A 17,631-nucleotide genomic window follows, 5' to 3' on the forward strand; every position below is an offset into this window, starting at 1 on the left:
GCCCAGGCCCAGCTAGGGATCGAGTTGGGGTCACTCCTGTCCATGAAGTTCATCAGAATAAGGCCAAATTCTGAAAGTAAAATTCCAGATGAGGCCAGATAGGGTGAAGCGATGGCCACTGGGTCGGCCATGCCAACTCCCACAAGGGCTGTCATAACACTCAGCTTCCGGGCAAGGCAGACAGATGACTGGGGCTACTTCCCTAGCCAAGAAGGCAAGAAAAAAAGCAAGGACCTGAGGCTACTGGGCTGTCTGAACATTTCACCATGATGGGCTAACACTCCACTCCAAACCACGTGCAAATTGGCTTCTGTGCTGAGAAATCAACAACTGGGCTTCTCTTTAGAACAATGCCAATATATAAGAATGGCACTGGCCTCTATTTGATCCAGAGGCCCTGGCCAATGCAGGGAACTTGATGCAAGTGCAGGAGCCAGCCTCCTCAGCTCAGAGACACCAGACCTTGGCAGCCATTGTCCCTCCCGCTGCCTCTGGGAAAGGCCTCCAGTTCACTAATACCACCAGCCAGACCCCTCAACCAGATCTCCTTGCACACGTGATAGGGACTAGGGTAGGGTCTGGGGGAGCTTCCTGGTTATTAACTCCTTCCTGCACCAAGAGTTAGCTTGGAGCCATCCAGCAGTGCATATTTCCATGACATTCAAACTGATGTTGTCCTTGGCACCCAAAACTCAAGTCTTTCACAAAACATCCAAGATACCATATTTTTCTTGATTACAGGGATCAAAATATCATATTTTTCTTGATTGAGCATTGCAAAGCTCAAAGGATATCTAACCTGAGATTTACCAGTGGTTTGTAACATTTTGGCTGTTGGGTTATAAGGGGATAAGGAATAAAGAAAAAATAAAATGTTTGGTTCTCAGGAATTTGATATTCTGATATAAGGACATAAAATGACTGGGCTCAACACTCCACAGGATAACCCATTCTCTGGGAAGCTTGGATGGTGTGGACAGAGGGTATGGAGAGAGTGGGGCAGGGATCATGGAGGCAGGGCCCAAAGGTTGGTACTTCCGCTCTGCATTGCTCAGTTCACTCCTCTCTGCTGTCCTGCCATGACTGAGGCTAGCAGTGCAAGTTGTCCATGATGCTCAAGGCAGTCTATGAAAAGCTTGATGTCAGGAATCTACTTCCACCCACTCCACCCCACCCACCCCAACCCTCCGCATGTCACCTGCTTCCTTCCATCCATGTCTTGAATATGACTTCAGGTCTCTGGGCCATGGGTTCTCTGCTTCAGCATTAGCACCCAAATGACTCTTAGGAGGCCAAATTGTGAAGCCAGCAGTTTGTCTTCAAGTGCCCACCCTTTCATACCTACACACACACACCTCCTTCTCCACTACCCAAAGCCTACATGTGTCAGTCAGTTTTCCATCACCATAACAAACAGCTGAGAAAATCAACTTACAAAGAGAAAAGGTTTATTTTGTTTCACAGGTTTGAAAGTTTCAGTCCATGGTCAGTCAGTCCATTATTTGGGGTCTGAGGCAAAAGCATGTGGCAGAGTAAATCTGCCCAATTCATGACCAAGGAGTAAAAAAGAAGGAACCAGAGTCCAACTGTCCCCTTGGAGGACATACTCCCAGTGACCAAGGCCTCCTACTAGGCCCAACACTTCCCAAGAGCATCACCTGGGGGACAAACCTGCAGCCCATGGACCACTGGAGGTCTGCAAACTATATATAGTACTATCCTCCTTAAACTGCACCAGCCCACCAGCCTAGCTTGTTATCTTCTCTTCCCATGCTCTCTGCCCCTTTGCACAACCACTTAGAGCTCTAGAAGTCAACCAACTCTTCTAATGAATGACGTGGAAACCTAAGTAGGCTGGAAGATTCAGATCCCCTGACTCTACCCAATCGATGTGTCCTGGGATCTCCATAACTATCACTCACTCGTTTAGCTCAGGCAACTGTGACTGTCCCACACCAACCCTAGCTTTGTTGGTCTCCATACAGAGACAGAGTCCTTTACCCTCCTCCCCCTGACCTGGTTAGCCTGCACCACTTGCCCAAAGTCAGTTCCAGGAAGACTTCCTCGGGAAATACTGATCATTGCTGGCCCTTAACTCCTGCTTCCTGACTTCAGCTGGACTCACTCTAGAATGTCCCACAGAAGCCCCTGTGACAGTTACCTCACCTTGCCTCCTTGGACTTAGACTCCATTCAAGCTGCCCCTTCTCCCTCAGGACCAAGCACCCTCTCCTGAGACCCCTGACATCTCATCTCTCATCTCCCACCCATCATTCCATCATTTCCATGGTTTCAGATGTCACCTTCGTGAGCAGAACTCTGCTCTGCATATATGCCAGGTATCTTTTATTTGTCCTCCAAATAGTCTCTCCACTCTCCCCAGCTAGAGAATATCAAGAGTCCCTTGCCTTCTGGCTTTGTATTAGAAAAACCACTCCTTCCCTCTCTTGCCTGGACAATCGCAAAAGCCTCAAAACTGTCCCCCTCTTGCAGTCTTAGCTCCCCTGCCTCCACCCTCTGATCACACCAATCTCTTGCTCAAATGTTTAAATGGCCCTCCGTCACCCCCACATGGGCGCAAACTCTTCGGCCCCATAGGAGGGCATTCTACATGTTATCCCCTTCCTGTCACCCCAACTTTCTCTCCTGCTTCTCCCACATACATAACCTATGCTCCAGCCAAACCAACTCACTGTTGCTCTAAAATCAAGGCTTGTGCCATCAACACATTATTGGTAACCCATTTTTTCTGCTGGAAATGTCTACCCCACCACTATCATTACGTTTCTGTCCTCACTTCAAGGTTTACCCACCACCACCACCTTTGTATATGTTTTGTGCATTTTATTTATTCCATCTGACCACATCACCCTCCCGTCTAAATCTGGGAGGTATGTATTTATTTATTTATTTATTTGTTTGTTTGTTTGTTTGTTTGTTTATTTATTTGAGGGTTCCTAGGAATTGAATCCAGGGGCACTTTATTACTGAGTTACATCCTCAGCCCTTTTATTTATTTATTTTTATTTTGAGACAGGGTCTTGCTAAGTTGCTGAGGCTGGCCTTAAACTTGCAATCCTCCTGTCTTAGCCTCTCAGGTAGCTGGAATTACAGGCATGCACCACTATACGAGTTTGTGAATCCTTTATCTTTATAAAATCAAGGAGCTGAGCACGGTGGTGTACACCTGTAATCAAAGTGGCTCAGGAGGCTGAGAAAGGAGGATCAAAGCCAGCCTCAACAATTTAACAAGGCCCTGAGCAATTCAATGAGACCTTGTCTCTAAACAAAATATAAAAAAGGGCTGGGGATGTTGCTCAGTGGTTACAGCCATGAGTTCAATCCCCAGTATAAAAAAAAAAAAATCAAGGATAATCTGCCATCTATGCTAGCTGTGAGTGTGTGTGGGTATATATCTTACCTCTGCTAGACTATACACTCTTAAAGGAAAGGATAATTAAAGGTCTGCAACCTTGAAGGTCCCCTTGAATCCAGAGATCCTCTGAACAAACTGCCTTACAGAAAGCAGATGCTCAATAACTTTTTGTAGTGACTAACCATTCTAACTTGGGGTGGGGGGCAGTGGAAGGAGGAGAGTTATTTAGGATTGCTGTCATCGCCATTGGCATGAGATACCTCATTTTCAGAAACATTTCACAGTCAATTTATCCTGAAAAGCCTTCTTATCTCTTAGTCTTTCAGACAGCTGGGCACAGGTCAAAATTTTTGCCTTTTAAATAACCGAAAAACAAAAGTACTAGATCCTATCCACTGCAGACCAAATATGAGATCTGAGTCACCATAATCCACTTGGATGTGGAGCTCAGATCCCCAGGATGTCTCCTGCAGCCAGAAATGGTGTCGGAAGCATCCACCTTGCAAATACCCCGAGCTACATTCTAGTTTTGGACGGTGGCCAAGAAGCACCTGCAAGCAGGATCAGGGAGCGGATGTGAAGGCAGAGCCCACATAAGAGGAATTTACTAGTAGCTGGATTAAATGAAGTACACTAGCCTTCAGGGTCTGAAGTCAGCTTCTCATCCATACCCAGGTCTCATCAGACATGTAGGTTCAGCTGAGGCAGCAATCTGTGTTTACTTCTTCCTCAGATTACAGAGTTCAGCATGCTTAGATAGACACAATAATTAATAATTTTAGGGAAAATGATTACTGAAAATAGCCATCTCAAGTTGGGAGATGGGTGTCCAGAGTCATTTCTCTGAGTCACCTATGGCAAAGGGCCTTACTTCTTCAGCCCTGCTCTCTTCTTTTTCTCCTCCCTTTTTTCTGATTTTCTTCACCTTCTGTTTACTTTCTTCCTCCCATTTTCTGCCTTCCTTATCTAGTCCTTCATCACATGAGGATCAGGCGGCCTCGGGTGCTGTTTTCCCCCAAAGGCTGCATTAAGCCTGAAGGCAGAGACCCCCTATGAATTTGGCAATGCTTTGCCTCTCAGCTGAGTGGACACACAGTCCACTGAGAACTCCCCCCAACCACGTATCAGGAAGCCATCCTCTCCCATAATCCAGGTGCTTGTCAGGCTGGATCTCTCTGTCCACAGGCCTGGGTGCTTCTGGACTAAACAGGCAGAGGGAGACAGAGACAGACTAAATAGCTGTGTCTTGCCAAACACCCATTTCCTGTCGAGTTACAAAACCCAGTCGGCATGGAGGTGAAAGCCGAACTGGATGTAGAGACTTTCATTATTTCTGGAACAGGGGCAGGATCAGTCACTCCTCATCAAAAGGCAGCTGCCAGGCTGTTAAACACCCAATTAAAGTCAAATCTCTGACAGAGGAACTAGGAGCTCAGAGAAAAATCTGAGACCCTCACTACTGACACAACAGGATTTCCAAAGGCTGTATTCTCATCTGCATGAGATTCTAACTTGGGGAGCCACCATAGGAAGTGGACTCTTAGAACAAAAAGTCATATTTCAGACCCAGCAATTCCACTTCTAGGTAGATACCTAAAAGAACTGAGAACAGAGACTCAAACATATCCCTGTATTCCAATATTCATTGAAGCATTATCACAAGAGTCAAAGGTGGGAACAACCCAATGTCCACCAACAGATGAATGGATGAAATGTAATATGTACTTACGAAGGAATATTATTCAGATGTAAAAAGGAACAAAGTTCTGACACATGCTATAATATGAAAGAACCTAGAAAACATGCTAAGTGAGTTGGACATTCAATCATTTACATGAAGTATCTAGAATAGGCAAATTCATACAGACAGAAAGTAGGTTGGATGTTACTGGAGGAAGGAGTTGGGGAGTTATTGTTTAATGGTTACAGAGTTTTTGTTTAGGAAGTTTTAGAAATAGTACTAATGGTTGTATAACATTGTGAATATAGTTAATGCCACTGAATTATACATTTAAAATAGAATACACATTTTATGTTATATAATTTTGCCACAATGAAAAAAAAAGTTTAAAAGATCACAATTCATGTCTTCTTCAACAATCATAGGAGATCTGACTTTCAGACCAAGCTTTACTGAGATACTTAGAAAATAAATATTTAAACCATTTTTTGTGTAATTCAAAGTTCTTAATCCCACCTCTAAATGACACCCAGATCCTTAACTAATTTCACATGCTTCCTTTTAACTCTATGTAGACTGTCACGACATACCTGGGTCTAAAATTCATGAGATGTGTTGCAAACAGACTACAAGGCAAACTCCAATTGTAGAATTATTGTTGCTGTCAATTATGCATGAAAATCCGTAGAGACAAAAGTAAATTCTTGGCTGCCAAGGACTGGAGAGAGGAGGGAACAAAACTTGACTGCCACTGGGTACAGGGTTTCTTTTGGGGGTGATAAGGATGTTTGGGAACAAGATAGTGTTGATTATTTTACAATACTGAAAACCACTGAATCGTACACTTTAAAATGGTGGATGTTATGGCATTTGAATTATATCTCATCAAAGCTGCTATTTAAAAATAAATCAATAAATAATGCATGAAGTCTGGGGAGCTCAGCTGGCCAAGAATGCTCCCCTGAACTCATCAGAACCTTGCTGGAGTATGGAAAGTGCCTATATTCCAGGAGGGAGTTACTCAGAAGACTTTCCAGGAATGGGTCGTAGAGCAAGGTGACACCATGACCAGGCTTAATGATCTGAGGAACCAGAGAGCCCTGTCGACACCATGGGAATACATTAAGAACTAGAATTTGGACTAGGTATGGAGGCTGAGTAGAATGACGGCACAGCAGCCGTCAAGTAAGAAAATCATTCCACTCTTTATCCACAACACCTTCCCAGCAGCAGCAGAAGTTGCCACAAAACAAATTAAGCAAGGTTCCATGAGGCTAAGATTAGCTAGTTTTCCAAGATAGAAGGGTAGTGGGATCCTCTTTCTATTCTTTCTCAAATGGAGAGCTATGGTTTGATTGTGCAATGTCCCCCAAAGGCCCACGTGCTTACGGGCTTGGTGTCCAGCCTGTGGTGCTACTGAGAGGTGGTGGAACGTTTAGGAGGTGTGGCCTGATAGAAGAGATTAGGTAATTGGGGTTGTGCCCTTGAAGGGGATATTGGAACCCCAGTCTCTTCCTCTCTTTGCTTCCCCACCACTATCAAGTGACAGCTTTGCCCCTCCACACACTCCCCATGATGTTCTGCCTTGCTACAGGCTCAAAAGGAATGGAGCCAACAGACCATGGACTGAAATCTCTGAAACCATAAGTCAAAATAAATCTTTCCTCCTTATAAGCTGATTATCTTGGGTTTTCTGTTACAGCAACAGAAAGCTGACTAACATATGGAGAAATAATAGAGCAAATATTTTTTAAAAATTCAACAGACCTGAATTGAATTCCTAGCCCTCCACTATTATCGGAAGATGTTTGACACATTTCTTAATATCTTTAGTCTTCAGTTTCCTCATCTGAAAAATATTATTAACACTCAACTTATAGGATTAGTGTAAAGATGAAATTATATTATGCACATGAAGCACCAAGAACATTGACTGAGAAATGTTAGACATTAACACATGGTAGATATTACTCCTGGCCCATTCTAAAAATATAAAAACATAGATGTTATAATTCAGAATAGGGGTTTTCCTCCCTTAAATAAAAATTCAAATATGGATGGCTCTACAGATTATAGGAACTAGCAGCTGGGAGGAGGGCCAGATGCTAAGTGAAATGCACAAGTGTCCCAGGGTACTTTTTAATGATTGAGATCATTTTTGCTTGGAGAAATCAAAGACTAATCCCACAACTTACAATGGGATATCAAAGTCCTTTCCTCTTTTGATAAGTGTTTCAAGAAGCCCTACGGAGCTATTCCTTCTCTTTATCTACAAACTTCCATCACGTTTGCTATTAAAAAAAAAAAATTAGTTTATTTTCCAAAGCCAAGGTTTATTTTTGAAGACAAGTTGTCTTTTCCAGGCAGTCTGTCCTCTCATACTGGGAAGCTGTGTCAAGGTTTGGAAAATTCACATTGAAAAGAAAGACGGTGTTCATTTGCCCAGGTGGTGTCCTTTTTGTTCTCGATGGCCCAAATATCAAATGCGCAGATATTCTGTCCATCAAAGGGCTGCTGGCCAGTTTGGCTCTGGATCTGAAGGAGCCTTGGGCCATGGCAGAGATGATGCAACACTGCAGGAGGCATACGGAAACCTGCATCCCAGGTCCTGCCCCTCAGGTTGGAATCAACAGTCCTGGGCTCCTACTGGCCACAGGGTGGTTAACAGCTGTCAAGAAAACCACTAGACATTCTATACGCCAAAACCCCAGGCTCAACTGGATTCTCAAGAGAGCTTGACTGATTTTTCACTTCTCCCTTAATTATTCTGATTTCAGACAGCTCATCTCAGACTCTCCTGTTTGTTTTTACATTTTCATCTTTAGATTTTGAATAACATCGTCCCTCCCACGACACCTACAAAGTTGTCTGAAATGCTGTGAAAGTTGTCCCATGGTGTCATCTTTTCAAACTCTGATGCTTGGCTCCCTGGGTGGGGGATAACAATCTCTGTTCCTTGCAAAGTGACCTCCACTCATCCTCTCATGTGAAGTGCCATGGTTACCCCTGAAGTCGATTGGCTAAGAATTATCATCTCCATTTTATGGATGAAAAAAAAATGAGACCTGATTCTTTCAAAACAGAGAAAAAGATCAAGTCAAAGAATATGCCCCAAGTTGTCTCTCCAGCTATGGCCTTATTTATTTCTATTTAGTTATTTATTTTGTTACTTTAGCTAACTAATGTCTTTGAAAGGTTTCAGCCCAACACGGATTATTTTGGAAGGGGGGGAAAAACAATATAAATGACTGAACATGACACAATGGTTATAAAGTAAATAGAGCTTAATTGAGTAATCAAGTCAACATTTCTGCCCACAGGCAATACGGGAAAGAACATTCATTTACTGTCTGGATTTTGGCTTGGTTCTCCAAAGGACAGGAGACAAGATTATTTTATTTTCCTTTTAGATAGGTTCAAGCGGGTAGCACCAAGTGTAGCCAAGTGTATTAAAAGAAACCCCTGTTGGCAAATTGGCAGCTTGAATATTTCATGAAATTATCGCAACGCTATGTTCTGAAATGGTGGCTTCCTCCAGGGATCTCAAAGGCCACATCTCCAAGCATGAGTTTGGCTCATGCTTCTGTCTTAAAGTTAAACCAAATCAGCCTCAAAACCTTCCAGTTTCTCGGAGATGCCAATGAACACTTCAAGGATGATGGGAACGTCAGAGACAGGTCTTAGGTAAATCTCTTGTATGCACTAGATCTAAACCCCCTCTCCAAGGAATGTCTCATGGGAATAGTTAGGGGATTCTAGGAGACCAACCCTGACAAGGAAGCAGAAGAAAGCCTTTGAAGTAGAATCCATGGCAGCCTGAGCTCTGGCCAGCTGCCACTTAAACGTCCCCATGGTTTCTACCCTGGAGCTAATCTTGTATCCATGCCTGGCCAATATCTAAGCTAGCCAATCCACAAAGAACCCCTAACAGTTCACCAGGGGGAGTCCTACATCCCAGCCTGGCTTCTCATCTCCACCCTACTCCCCTGAAGGGGCTGAAAAGAACTGAGATTGGGACCAGAAGAAAGTAGGCAAATAAAAAAGGCCTAGAGGTAGATCTGTTTGCAGACAAAATAGTGAGGTGAATTTGGTAGGAATTTCTTGCAGACATTTATGAACTTTCATTCTGTAGTTTAAGCAATTATTTTTAAACCTTTCCAATGACAGATTCCCCTACCCCTCACCCATTAACTCTGTTCCTAAATCTAACATCTCAGAAATTAGTTTAAGGCAGTACAAAGGTAGGGGCAGGAGGAAGGAAAATAGAGAGTTGTATATAAGTTTATTAAGCAAAATTTAACCAGCAATATTAAGTGATGCTCTCTCAGGGGGCCTAACCTACATGGAGGGTGGTCAAGAAAAAGTGGGAGGATAAAGAGACCAAAGACAGTATTTCTAGTCACTTCCATGCTTGAAAGACACTTTCAGAGCTTCCATTTTCTCATCTAGAAATGGAATGTGTCCCTAAGGTTCCTTTACCCATAAAATGTTCTGATCCTGGAAAGTAAATTCACAAAGAGACATTACATTTATTCTGTTTGATAAGCCTTTCAAGAACACGAGTGTAGAACCCCTACCCAACACACATACACCTCAGTACAGAGTCCAGAACTCCCCCACCCAAATACAACACCAGAAGCCCATCTCCAAGTGAACACATCATGGAGAGTGCTATTTTGTGGGACTTTCAGAAGTGGAGATAAGTGTTTGGGTCTCAGGCCAGTTAACATCCCTTTCTTTTGTTCTCTATTCAAAACTAAGCAAACTATTCCCTCCGTCTCTGGGAAAGCAAGAGCCTATTTTCAACTTTCTTTGACTGAGCTGCAAGCCCGAACTTCCCTCCTCAAATCCCTACTTAAATTGAGTTCGAGTCCATAAGAAGTGAGTACCCCTGTGACCTTGTTCCCCAAGCTGCCTCCACCAGACAGCCCAATTGGCTGGGCCTCTTACGACCTTCCCTCACTTTCTGAGACACCAGCTCTCTGAAGCCCCAGCCATTTCACAACTGCACCTCTCTGTGAAGTCAACCTGGGCTCCAGGTCTCCCAGTGGGGCTCCCACACCCAACAGAACATGTGGCTACAACTGAAACAAAGCTCTTGAGGGTCCCAGGGCTCCAGCCTGAATTCAGCAGAAACAGGGGACAACATGAGAACTGCTCCACTCCTCTTGCTGTTAGAAGCACTTGTCTCCAAGAGCTCCCAAACTGCAGAAGCAACTAGGGTCTGCTGAAGCACTCCTGGCCTGTGTCCACACTGAGTCAGAAAAGTCCAGTACCACATCTAGATATTAAAACACACAGGAGACTTCTTCTGTAGTACCCAGGACTTGCGTTCCAATCACATCATTAATCATTTGACCCCTCCAGGATGCTTTGTCCATAATGGATTCAGTTGAAGTCCAAGTATCTGGATTTGAAATCGCAATGAAAAATATTCCATTTTCCCCGAAAGAGCCTGTCACTGTTACTTGTTTTATACAGTATCTAACCCTGAGGTACATGTAAACAGGTGTTTACTAAATTAGTTTAATACTGACAGCCATGACTCGGAGTGCTGTTTCATTATCAGAACATTTAGCACTTATGTCGCTAAATATTTAGCACCTGATATTTTTGCAAAACAATTCCCCATGCCTTTTTTTTTAAATTTTTAATCACTCTTCCACTCTTCTCCGCAGTGCCCAACATTAATCTAGGCGACAATGTGGACAAAATCTAGAAATAGATTAAATCAGTATGATTATTTTGCTAATCAGTCTTGGTAAGTCCCCAGGTGTTTCCCAAATCACCTATGGGCTTTCTTTAGTCCACACTGGAAAACAAAATTGTCTCCTGAATTTGGACACTGACCACTGATCTCAGAAACCGGGCACGAGGAGCTGACATGAGGCAGGCTGACCTGGAACTCCTGCATCACTGACAGCTGCAACATCAGGCAGGAAGGATTACTGTAAAAGGAAGAAAGTGCAGCCAGCCACTCGCCCTTTCTGAACACAGTGGCAGGACTTCCAGACCTCATAGAACTCACCACAACAACTCAGAAAACCAAGGAAAACAGGGATAGGAAAAGAAAGGACAGGAGTTGGAAAACATCGCTAAAAATTAGAACAAATCTCAGTGGCTCCCTAACCTAGGTCTCCGGAGTTTTTGTGCTATTACCCAGCAGGAGACCCAGGCAGACTTAAAAACAGAAATCAGCTGAAATATATGCCACTGTTTTTGTGGAGTTTTTCTCCCTAATAAAATTAGGGAAATGTCTCATCTTTGAGCCGATGAGCTTTGCAACCCCACAGGTTAACATTTCCAGATCCCAAACTTCAGTTCCGCTTAGGCTAGACCAGGCTTGGGAACCACTGGACCCTCAGGTTTCTAAACCATCCATGGTAAATCAGGGAGAAAATCAATATGTGGCCATGACAAATTCAGCTAAAACTTGGCTCAAAGGCATCCTTGATGAACTTCAGGATGCTGTCCGTGCTAAAGGTAAACACAAGTCTGAGATACAACAGGAGAAATCCAAAGTGGGTTATCATGACCAAGAGGTGAAAAGATCACTGAGGGACTGGGGTGCCTCCCTCATGCTGGTGTGTGGGATGCCATGGAAATAAACTCTGGTCAGGCAGGTGTGGGCCTCGTGAAACTGATAACATCACCAACAGGAAATTGCCTCCAAGCTCCCCTCCACATCTTTCCTCACCTGACTGGCCCTGGAGACCCTCAACTGACTCCTAAGCCCTGTAGCGCCACCTACTGGAAGAGGCAGAAGCCACATCCACTGTTGGTCTTACAGGGTCTGCATTCATTCATTTGTTCATTGCAGGCATTCAATCATGTGTCCAGCCCCTAGCATGAGGCAAGAACTGTACTAAGGTGTTCCTTGAAATCCTTTGGTAGGTCTTATTCAAAGAATAAAAAAGTAAAACACCTTAAGCAGTTTTAAGTGGAAAAGAAAATTGAAGGTGTCTAACTAAAGTCATCACCAAGACTAAGAAACAGCTCCAGGGGAATAATGGCTCACTACTGCATTTATAAGTACTATCTATACCAGTAGCCTCTACCTGCCAAAACAAGCCTCTACTTATCACGAAATGTCCAAAACTGTAGAAATGTCCAAACCATCTTAAGTGACTGCATTGTCAATATTCCTCTGCAAAACACCAGGTCGGTGAGATGCATGAGGTCCTGTGTAATCCTCTTAAAATAGCTTTTTCTTAGTTTGTGTGTGCACACTCATGTGCGTGTGTGTACAGGCATGCATTTAAATGCATGTATTCTATGGAAATATTTAATAATTCCTTTAAATATATTCTATTATATCATATTCTGATATACTGAAAAGTACCTGGGCAATACTAGAAACAACATTTTAAACCTCAGTACCCTTATTCTCCATTCTCTCCATGCAGCATCCAGAGAAAGGGAAGCTAGTGTTAAGCCTTCTTTAACCTGCACAAGCTGAGGCGCAAGGAACATTGTTCTGACCATTTGTAAAGAGAGTTAACTGTGATCATTACTTTATTATGATGATTACTAGTCTGCTGCATGGCTAAGTAGTTAAAAGAAAAGCACAGTGTGTCTTCCACTCCCAGAACACATGTTTCTCCCCTCTTCCTTGTCTCCAGAAAATAAAGGACATTCTGATGTTTTATTTGTTAAATGGTTGACTATTAAGAAACTCATTTGCTAGCTGGAACCTGCAATGGAAAATCATCCCAGAAAAGTGGGAGGCTGGCATGGTACCAGAGCAGATAGGGCCCCAGAGGTGAGGCACGTTTTGCATGTGCCACCCCCCAGCCGGAAACCCAGGGTCAGAAGCCAGTCTTTCTGTGAACTTCCAGGCTGTTCCAAGTTACTGGCCTCTGGCCTCCATGGCCTAACCCTCAAAACATATCCCACAGAAAAGCTGGGTGTGGGGGATCTGGTGCATGCAGTGTTTTCAAGTGTTGGGAAGAGAAGAAATCACAGCCCCAGTCACCTGGCAACTTTTTTGAACCTCCTCTCTAGTTCATCACCACCATTACTGACCTGAGGTAGTCACTTGGCTCCCCTTCTCTGTCTCCTGAAACTCTAAACATCCAATTATGTTTCATCACCCCATGGGTTATTAAGCAAGCCACCTCTTTCTTATAAATATGTATGCTCTTCCAAGTCTGTCCTCCTCACCTCTGCCACTTTCCCCCAACCACCCCTCAAAAAAAAGAAACCTAAGTGATACCAACCAATCAAGGAAGAGGGGATGGAAAGCAGAGGGGGGACAAGGATCCTGGTGCTCTTTCACCTGAGAACTGCATCTAGGAATGGAGGCAAATTTGCTCCTATGAATTATATAACCACTGCAGCTTCAAGGGAGAGAACTGGATTTCAGGTTGCTATAGTGTTTGCTGGCATGTTGCTGGAAAGGTAGAGCTCTGGGCCACCCGCTCACTTGCTCCCTTCCTCTCCATCCTTCCTGGGAAGCTCAGAGGTTGGTGCTCCTACTTTTAATGCCTGCCTCTTGCACAGCGGGTAGGGGGTATTGAGGAGCAGAGGGGCAAAAGAAAAGAATCAGAGTAAGGAAATGGCTAAGAAGGGGTTTATCCTACACTAGAACAGAGACCTTGTAAACTATTTAAGATGATCGTTATGTGAATAATAACTATTATTACCGAAGTATACTGCCATTGGTAGTAATAGTTGGGACAATACTACTGAGCTTTCCTCTGCAAGGTTGCTTAGATTGAGGATGTGGGTATAATCTGGGGGGGGGGAGTAATCCATCCCCACTCTTCAAAAATATCACTCTTTCTTTTTTGTCTTATTCCCTCCCTCCTAATCTACCTATGACTCCATTGGCTAGGAAAGGGATAGGGGGACAGATGAGGGGTTGGAGCACTGGGTAGGGAGATAGAAGCTGTCCTTGTGACCCCCAAAGCCCTGTCTCATCCTGTAACTCATGATCTTTGACTTTCTTCCCAAAAGGAGGCCAAAATCCCCACCCTGAAACCCAAGCTGGAAAGCAGAGAGACAGCAGGATCCAACGTCAGCCTCAGGATGGAGGAAGACCAGTTAGGCAGGCTGGAGGGCAGCTCCGGCCTGGAAAGGGCAATGGCCCTGTCCCCAGATGGTGGAGATGGGGGCAAAAGGAGAGAAGAGGACGGACCTAAAAGACATGGAGACTACTCCTTTCCCCAGGTCTATCTTTGGAGGGTAACTTGAAGAACCCTGGAAGGAACAGAGACCAACAGCGTCAGGCATTCAGAGGAAGGAGCAGAGAGGAAAAAGAGATAGATGGAGGCTGGGTAGCAGGAGAAAACAGGGAGACTACACCCAAGAGACAGCTAAAGAGAGGTACCTGGAGGATGCTGGACACTCCAGCAGGACCCCTCCATCTACACCCCATCATAGCCTTAATTGTTGAGGAATGCCAAAAATAATAACTTGTTAATATGGGGGGTTAGGGAGAAAGTTTCCAGGAAGTGGGGAGTTACCTGAATGCCTTTCACCATCACAAGGAGAGCTGGTAACACTTGATGCCCAGGATGGAGATGCTCAGAAAACACTGGGCAATAGTATGGAGCCGCGTGAGCTAGTCACACCCTTTCATTATTTCCTTAAAACAAGAAAAAGCAAAGCCCACACAACGCCTGGATTCTAACCGCTTGCATCCTCAGGTGCTAGCCCACACCGGGGTGAGAATCTGAACACAGGAGGCGTGGGCGCGCTCGGGGTCAATGGCAGTGGAGAGGTGGGTGGGTGTAGGTGAGCCGAGGAGGAGGGAAGGAGAGGGAAGAGATGGAGGGAGGGAGGCGCGCTGAGATTCACATCTGCATCCCCCGCTCCCACCCGCCACCTGGAGCGCGATGCCCAGGGAAGGGGCGCCAGGAAGAGAGTGGACACCCGGCAGCCCCAGGGCGCGGGGCCGGCCTGGTGTGGGGTGCGCGCACGCGCTCCCCGCCGCGCGGTGGCAGGGCGAGGGACCCCAGGCCGCGGAGCTCTTGGGCCGCGGGGCTCGGCGGCGCCGGCGCCCCCTCCCCCAGGCGCGGCCGGCCAGGCAGTTGGGCTTTCAAGGCAAACGCGAGAAAGCGAGGCAGCAGCAGACACTTGGGGAACTTTTCCCCCCTCGCCTGGAATTTCATAGGAAACACATGCTCTGGAGAAGCCGGGGCCGGGGAAGGGAGGGGAGGGGGAGGGGCGGGAATTTTCCGGCTCCGTCTGCGNGACGCAGCCCCGGGCCACTCCGCAGGGACCAGCCCCGGAGCCGCGGGGAGCGCGCGGGGAGAGCAGGAACGGGGTGGAGAAGGCGGGGAGCCTGGGCTGGAGCCCAGGCAGAGTCCAGCCTTACCTTGGTGGTTTTCCTCTGGAATGTACATCCTCGTATTTTCATTGACCATTGACCAAAAATTGTTTGAAAAAGGAGAAGAAGCCACAAAGAGGAAGAAATGTGAAAACACCCCAAGCGGGTCTGGATTAATCCCTGCTCCGAGGTCGGCGGCTTTCGTGCACAATTCAAGGAAGCCGTGGATTCGCAGTATTTCTTCTTCCCTTCTGATGATTACCTGATTCCCATTATTGCATCGAACACCAAAAACTGCTCCTTTCCACTACTGCCTCCTTTAGTGAGATTGTAATGCATCCTCAGTACATCCGGGCCCCTTCCAAGAATTTAGCACCGCACCTCTGGCGGCTACACCATTTGAAAAAATAAATCGAGAGAGGCAGAGCAAGAAGAGGCGGAAAGGAGGGGCAAGCGAGAGCAATGGACCCCAAGACGGGGGGCGAAGGGGGTCCGCCCGGGCCACCAGGGGGCTGAGATGTCTCTGCCCACTCTTGGCGAGTCTTCCCCAAGGCCCCTTCCCGGTTTTTTTCTGTCAAAAAGAGCCACCAACTCCTGAGGGCGAGGAGGCAGGAAGAGCCGCCGTCGCCGCTCCGGGCCGCGCCGCGCCGCGCCGAGCGCCGTTCTGGCAGGGAGCTGTTTCTGCAGAGGCAGAGAGAGGGAGACACCGGGCGCGCGAGAGAGCGCCGCGCTCACTCCCTCCCAGCCAAGCCCCGCCGCGCCCGCGCCCTCCCCTGCCCGCGCCCGCCCGCCCGCCCGGCGCGCTGGAGGCAGACGCGCTGAACGCTTCCAGATGTGGCGGCGGCGGCGCGCAGGGAGCGGGCGCACAGCGCAGGGCGCACGGCGGCGGACTTGAACCCGAAGTTGAGTACCGTCGGCCGCGCTGCGGGAGAAAGCCCTCTACCCACATGACGTCAAGGAAAGCGAGCCCAGGCCGCGAAAGGGTCTGCGGGAGGGGCCACTTGGGAAGCCCTTGGGGAGGCTGGTACGCGCGGGGGGCCGGACGCGGGCCGTGGTGGCCGCGGCGCGGACACACCCCCTGGCGCCCCGGCGCTGGTGTCGCTCATCCCCGCGCCGGCCTACAGCCCCCAGCCCTCGTTATCCTCGGCAGCAGTGGCGTGTCCCTGCGGCGCCCGCCACGCCGGGAAGGCCTCTGTGAGCAGAATTCCAAGAAGAGGGAATACAATTTGCCCAACTACCAGTCTCTTTTCATATCGGGCTACTGAACAAAACGGCAAAATGAGCCGTGATTCCGTGATTCTGTTTGATCAATTATAATCAGAGCGGTTGTAGAAGTGACATATAGAGGCGAGGGTGGGAAGAGGGGAGGGGGATGAGAAGAGGAGCCCGAGAGGCGGAGCCTGTGGGCAAGGCAGTGGTGCCCAGATGTCTGAACAGATTAATAGACCCAGGTTTTCTGATTCCTTGGAGGCAGCAGAGCACGTGTTCTACTAGGATATCCTTAGCTACTTCTCTTAATTATTTCTGCCACTCTGGCAGGAATCTGTGGAACACCTCTCCTTCCTAGAGAAGCAAATGCTTCTTTTCATCACTGGAAGATACAGCAAGTTTCACGGCACCCCCTGCAGGCCCGGGCTCCCTTACTGTGGGGTTTACTGAGCCTGTTCTGGAGCCCTACAACTCCCTCTCCAGGAAAACCTCAACCAACCTGCCCTTAGACGGACTCGCCTCCCCATCCACTCTCATTCCCTGGGTGATCTTAACCATTCCATGTCTTTAAACAACTATCTTTACCAAATGTAGAAGGGTAGGGGGACATGGTTAATGCACAATATATACGTTAATGTAGATGTCACCGTGAAACCCTTAAAATTTGTAAATTAATATGTGTTAATTGTGAAAATATTAAAAATAAATGAACTATACATTGTTAGTTTTTTGTTTTTGTTTTTACTTTTAACATCCTGTCTAGTCCTTTCTTCTAAATTCCAGACTCCAGCCAAACCTAGTATGTCCAAAACTGTTCCTTGAGCATCTCAAACCCAGTGTATACAAACCTGCTCCTTGCACAGCCTTTCCTTGGGTGTCTGCAGTAACTGTTATGCTGGTCTACCTTCCCTGTCCCCTTCTTGGATGTTTTCTCAGTACTACAGTCAGAGCTTAAGGTCCTTAAAAGAAATGGTCATGATAAACTTCATTACTTCATCTCCTATTGTTTCTCTATTGCTTCCCTAGCCTCCTTGACATTCCCTAAACATTCCAGGAATGATTGTCTCCTCTTGGGTTCGAGGCACATACACAC

General features: G+C 46.4%; 1 protein-coding gene across 19 annotated transcripts in view; it reads right to left on the minus strand.

The window, feature by feature from the left end:
• Cacna1c (calcium voltage-gated channel subunit alpha1 C) overlaps nucleotides 1–17,631 on the minus strand; it is a 698,188-nt gene that overhangs the window by 597,238 nt on the left and 83,319 nt on the right. For 4 of the 19 annotated variants that reach the window (XM_048787473.1, XM_048787476.1, XM_048787475.1 and 1 more), the window contains exon 1: nucleotides 15,378–16,041. The exons of 13 other annotated variants lie outside the window; for them this stretch is intronic. In XM_048787473.1, coding sequence (XP_048643430.1) covers nucleotides 15,378–15,426 — 49 coding nt within the window. In that variant the 5' untranslated portion in view covers nucleotides 15,427–16,041. Of the gene's footprint in view, nucleotides 1–15,377; nucleotides 16,043–17,631 lie in introns of those variants that run through there. 2 more of the 19 variants (XM_048787472.1, XM_048787474.1) reach the window with 2 other exon arrangements.

The sequence above is a fragment of the Marmota marmota genome, unplaced genomic scaffold (genome assembly GCF_001458135.2).
Source record: "Marmota marmota marmota unplaced genomic scaffold, marMar, whole genome shotgun sequence".
In the NCBI taxonomy this organism is placed as follows: domain Eukaryota; kingdom Metazoa; phylum Chordata; class Mammalia; order Rodentia; family Sciuridae; genus Marmota; species Marmota marmota.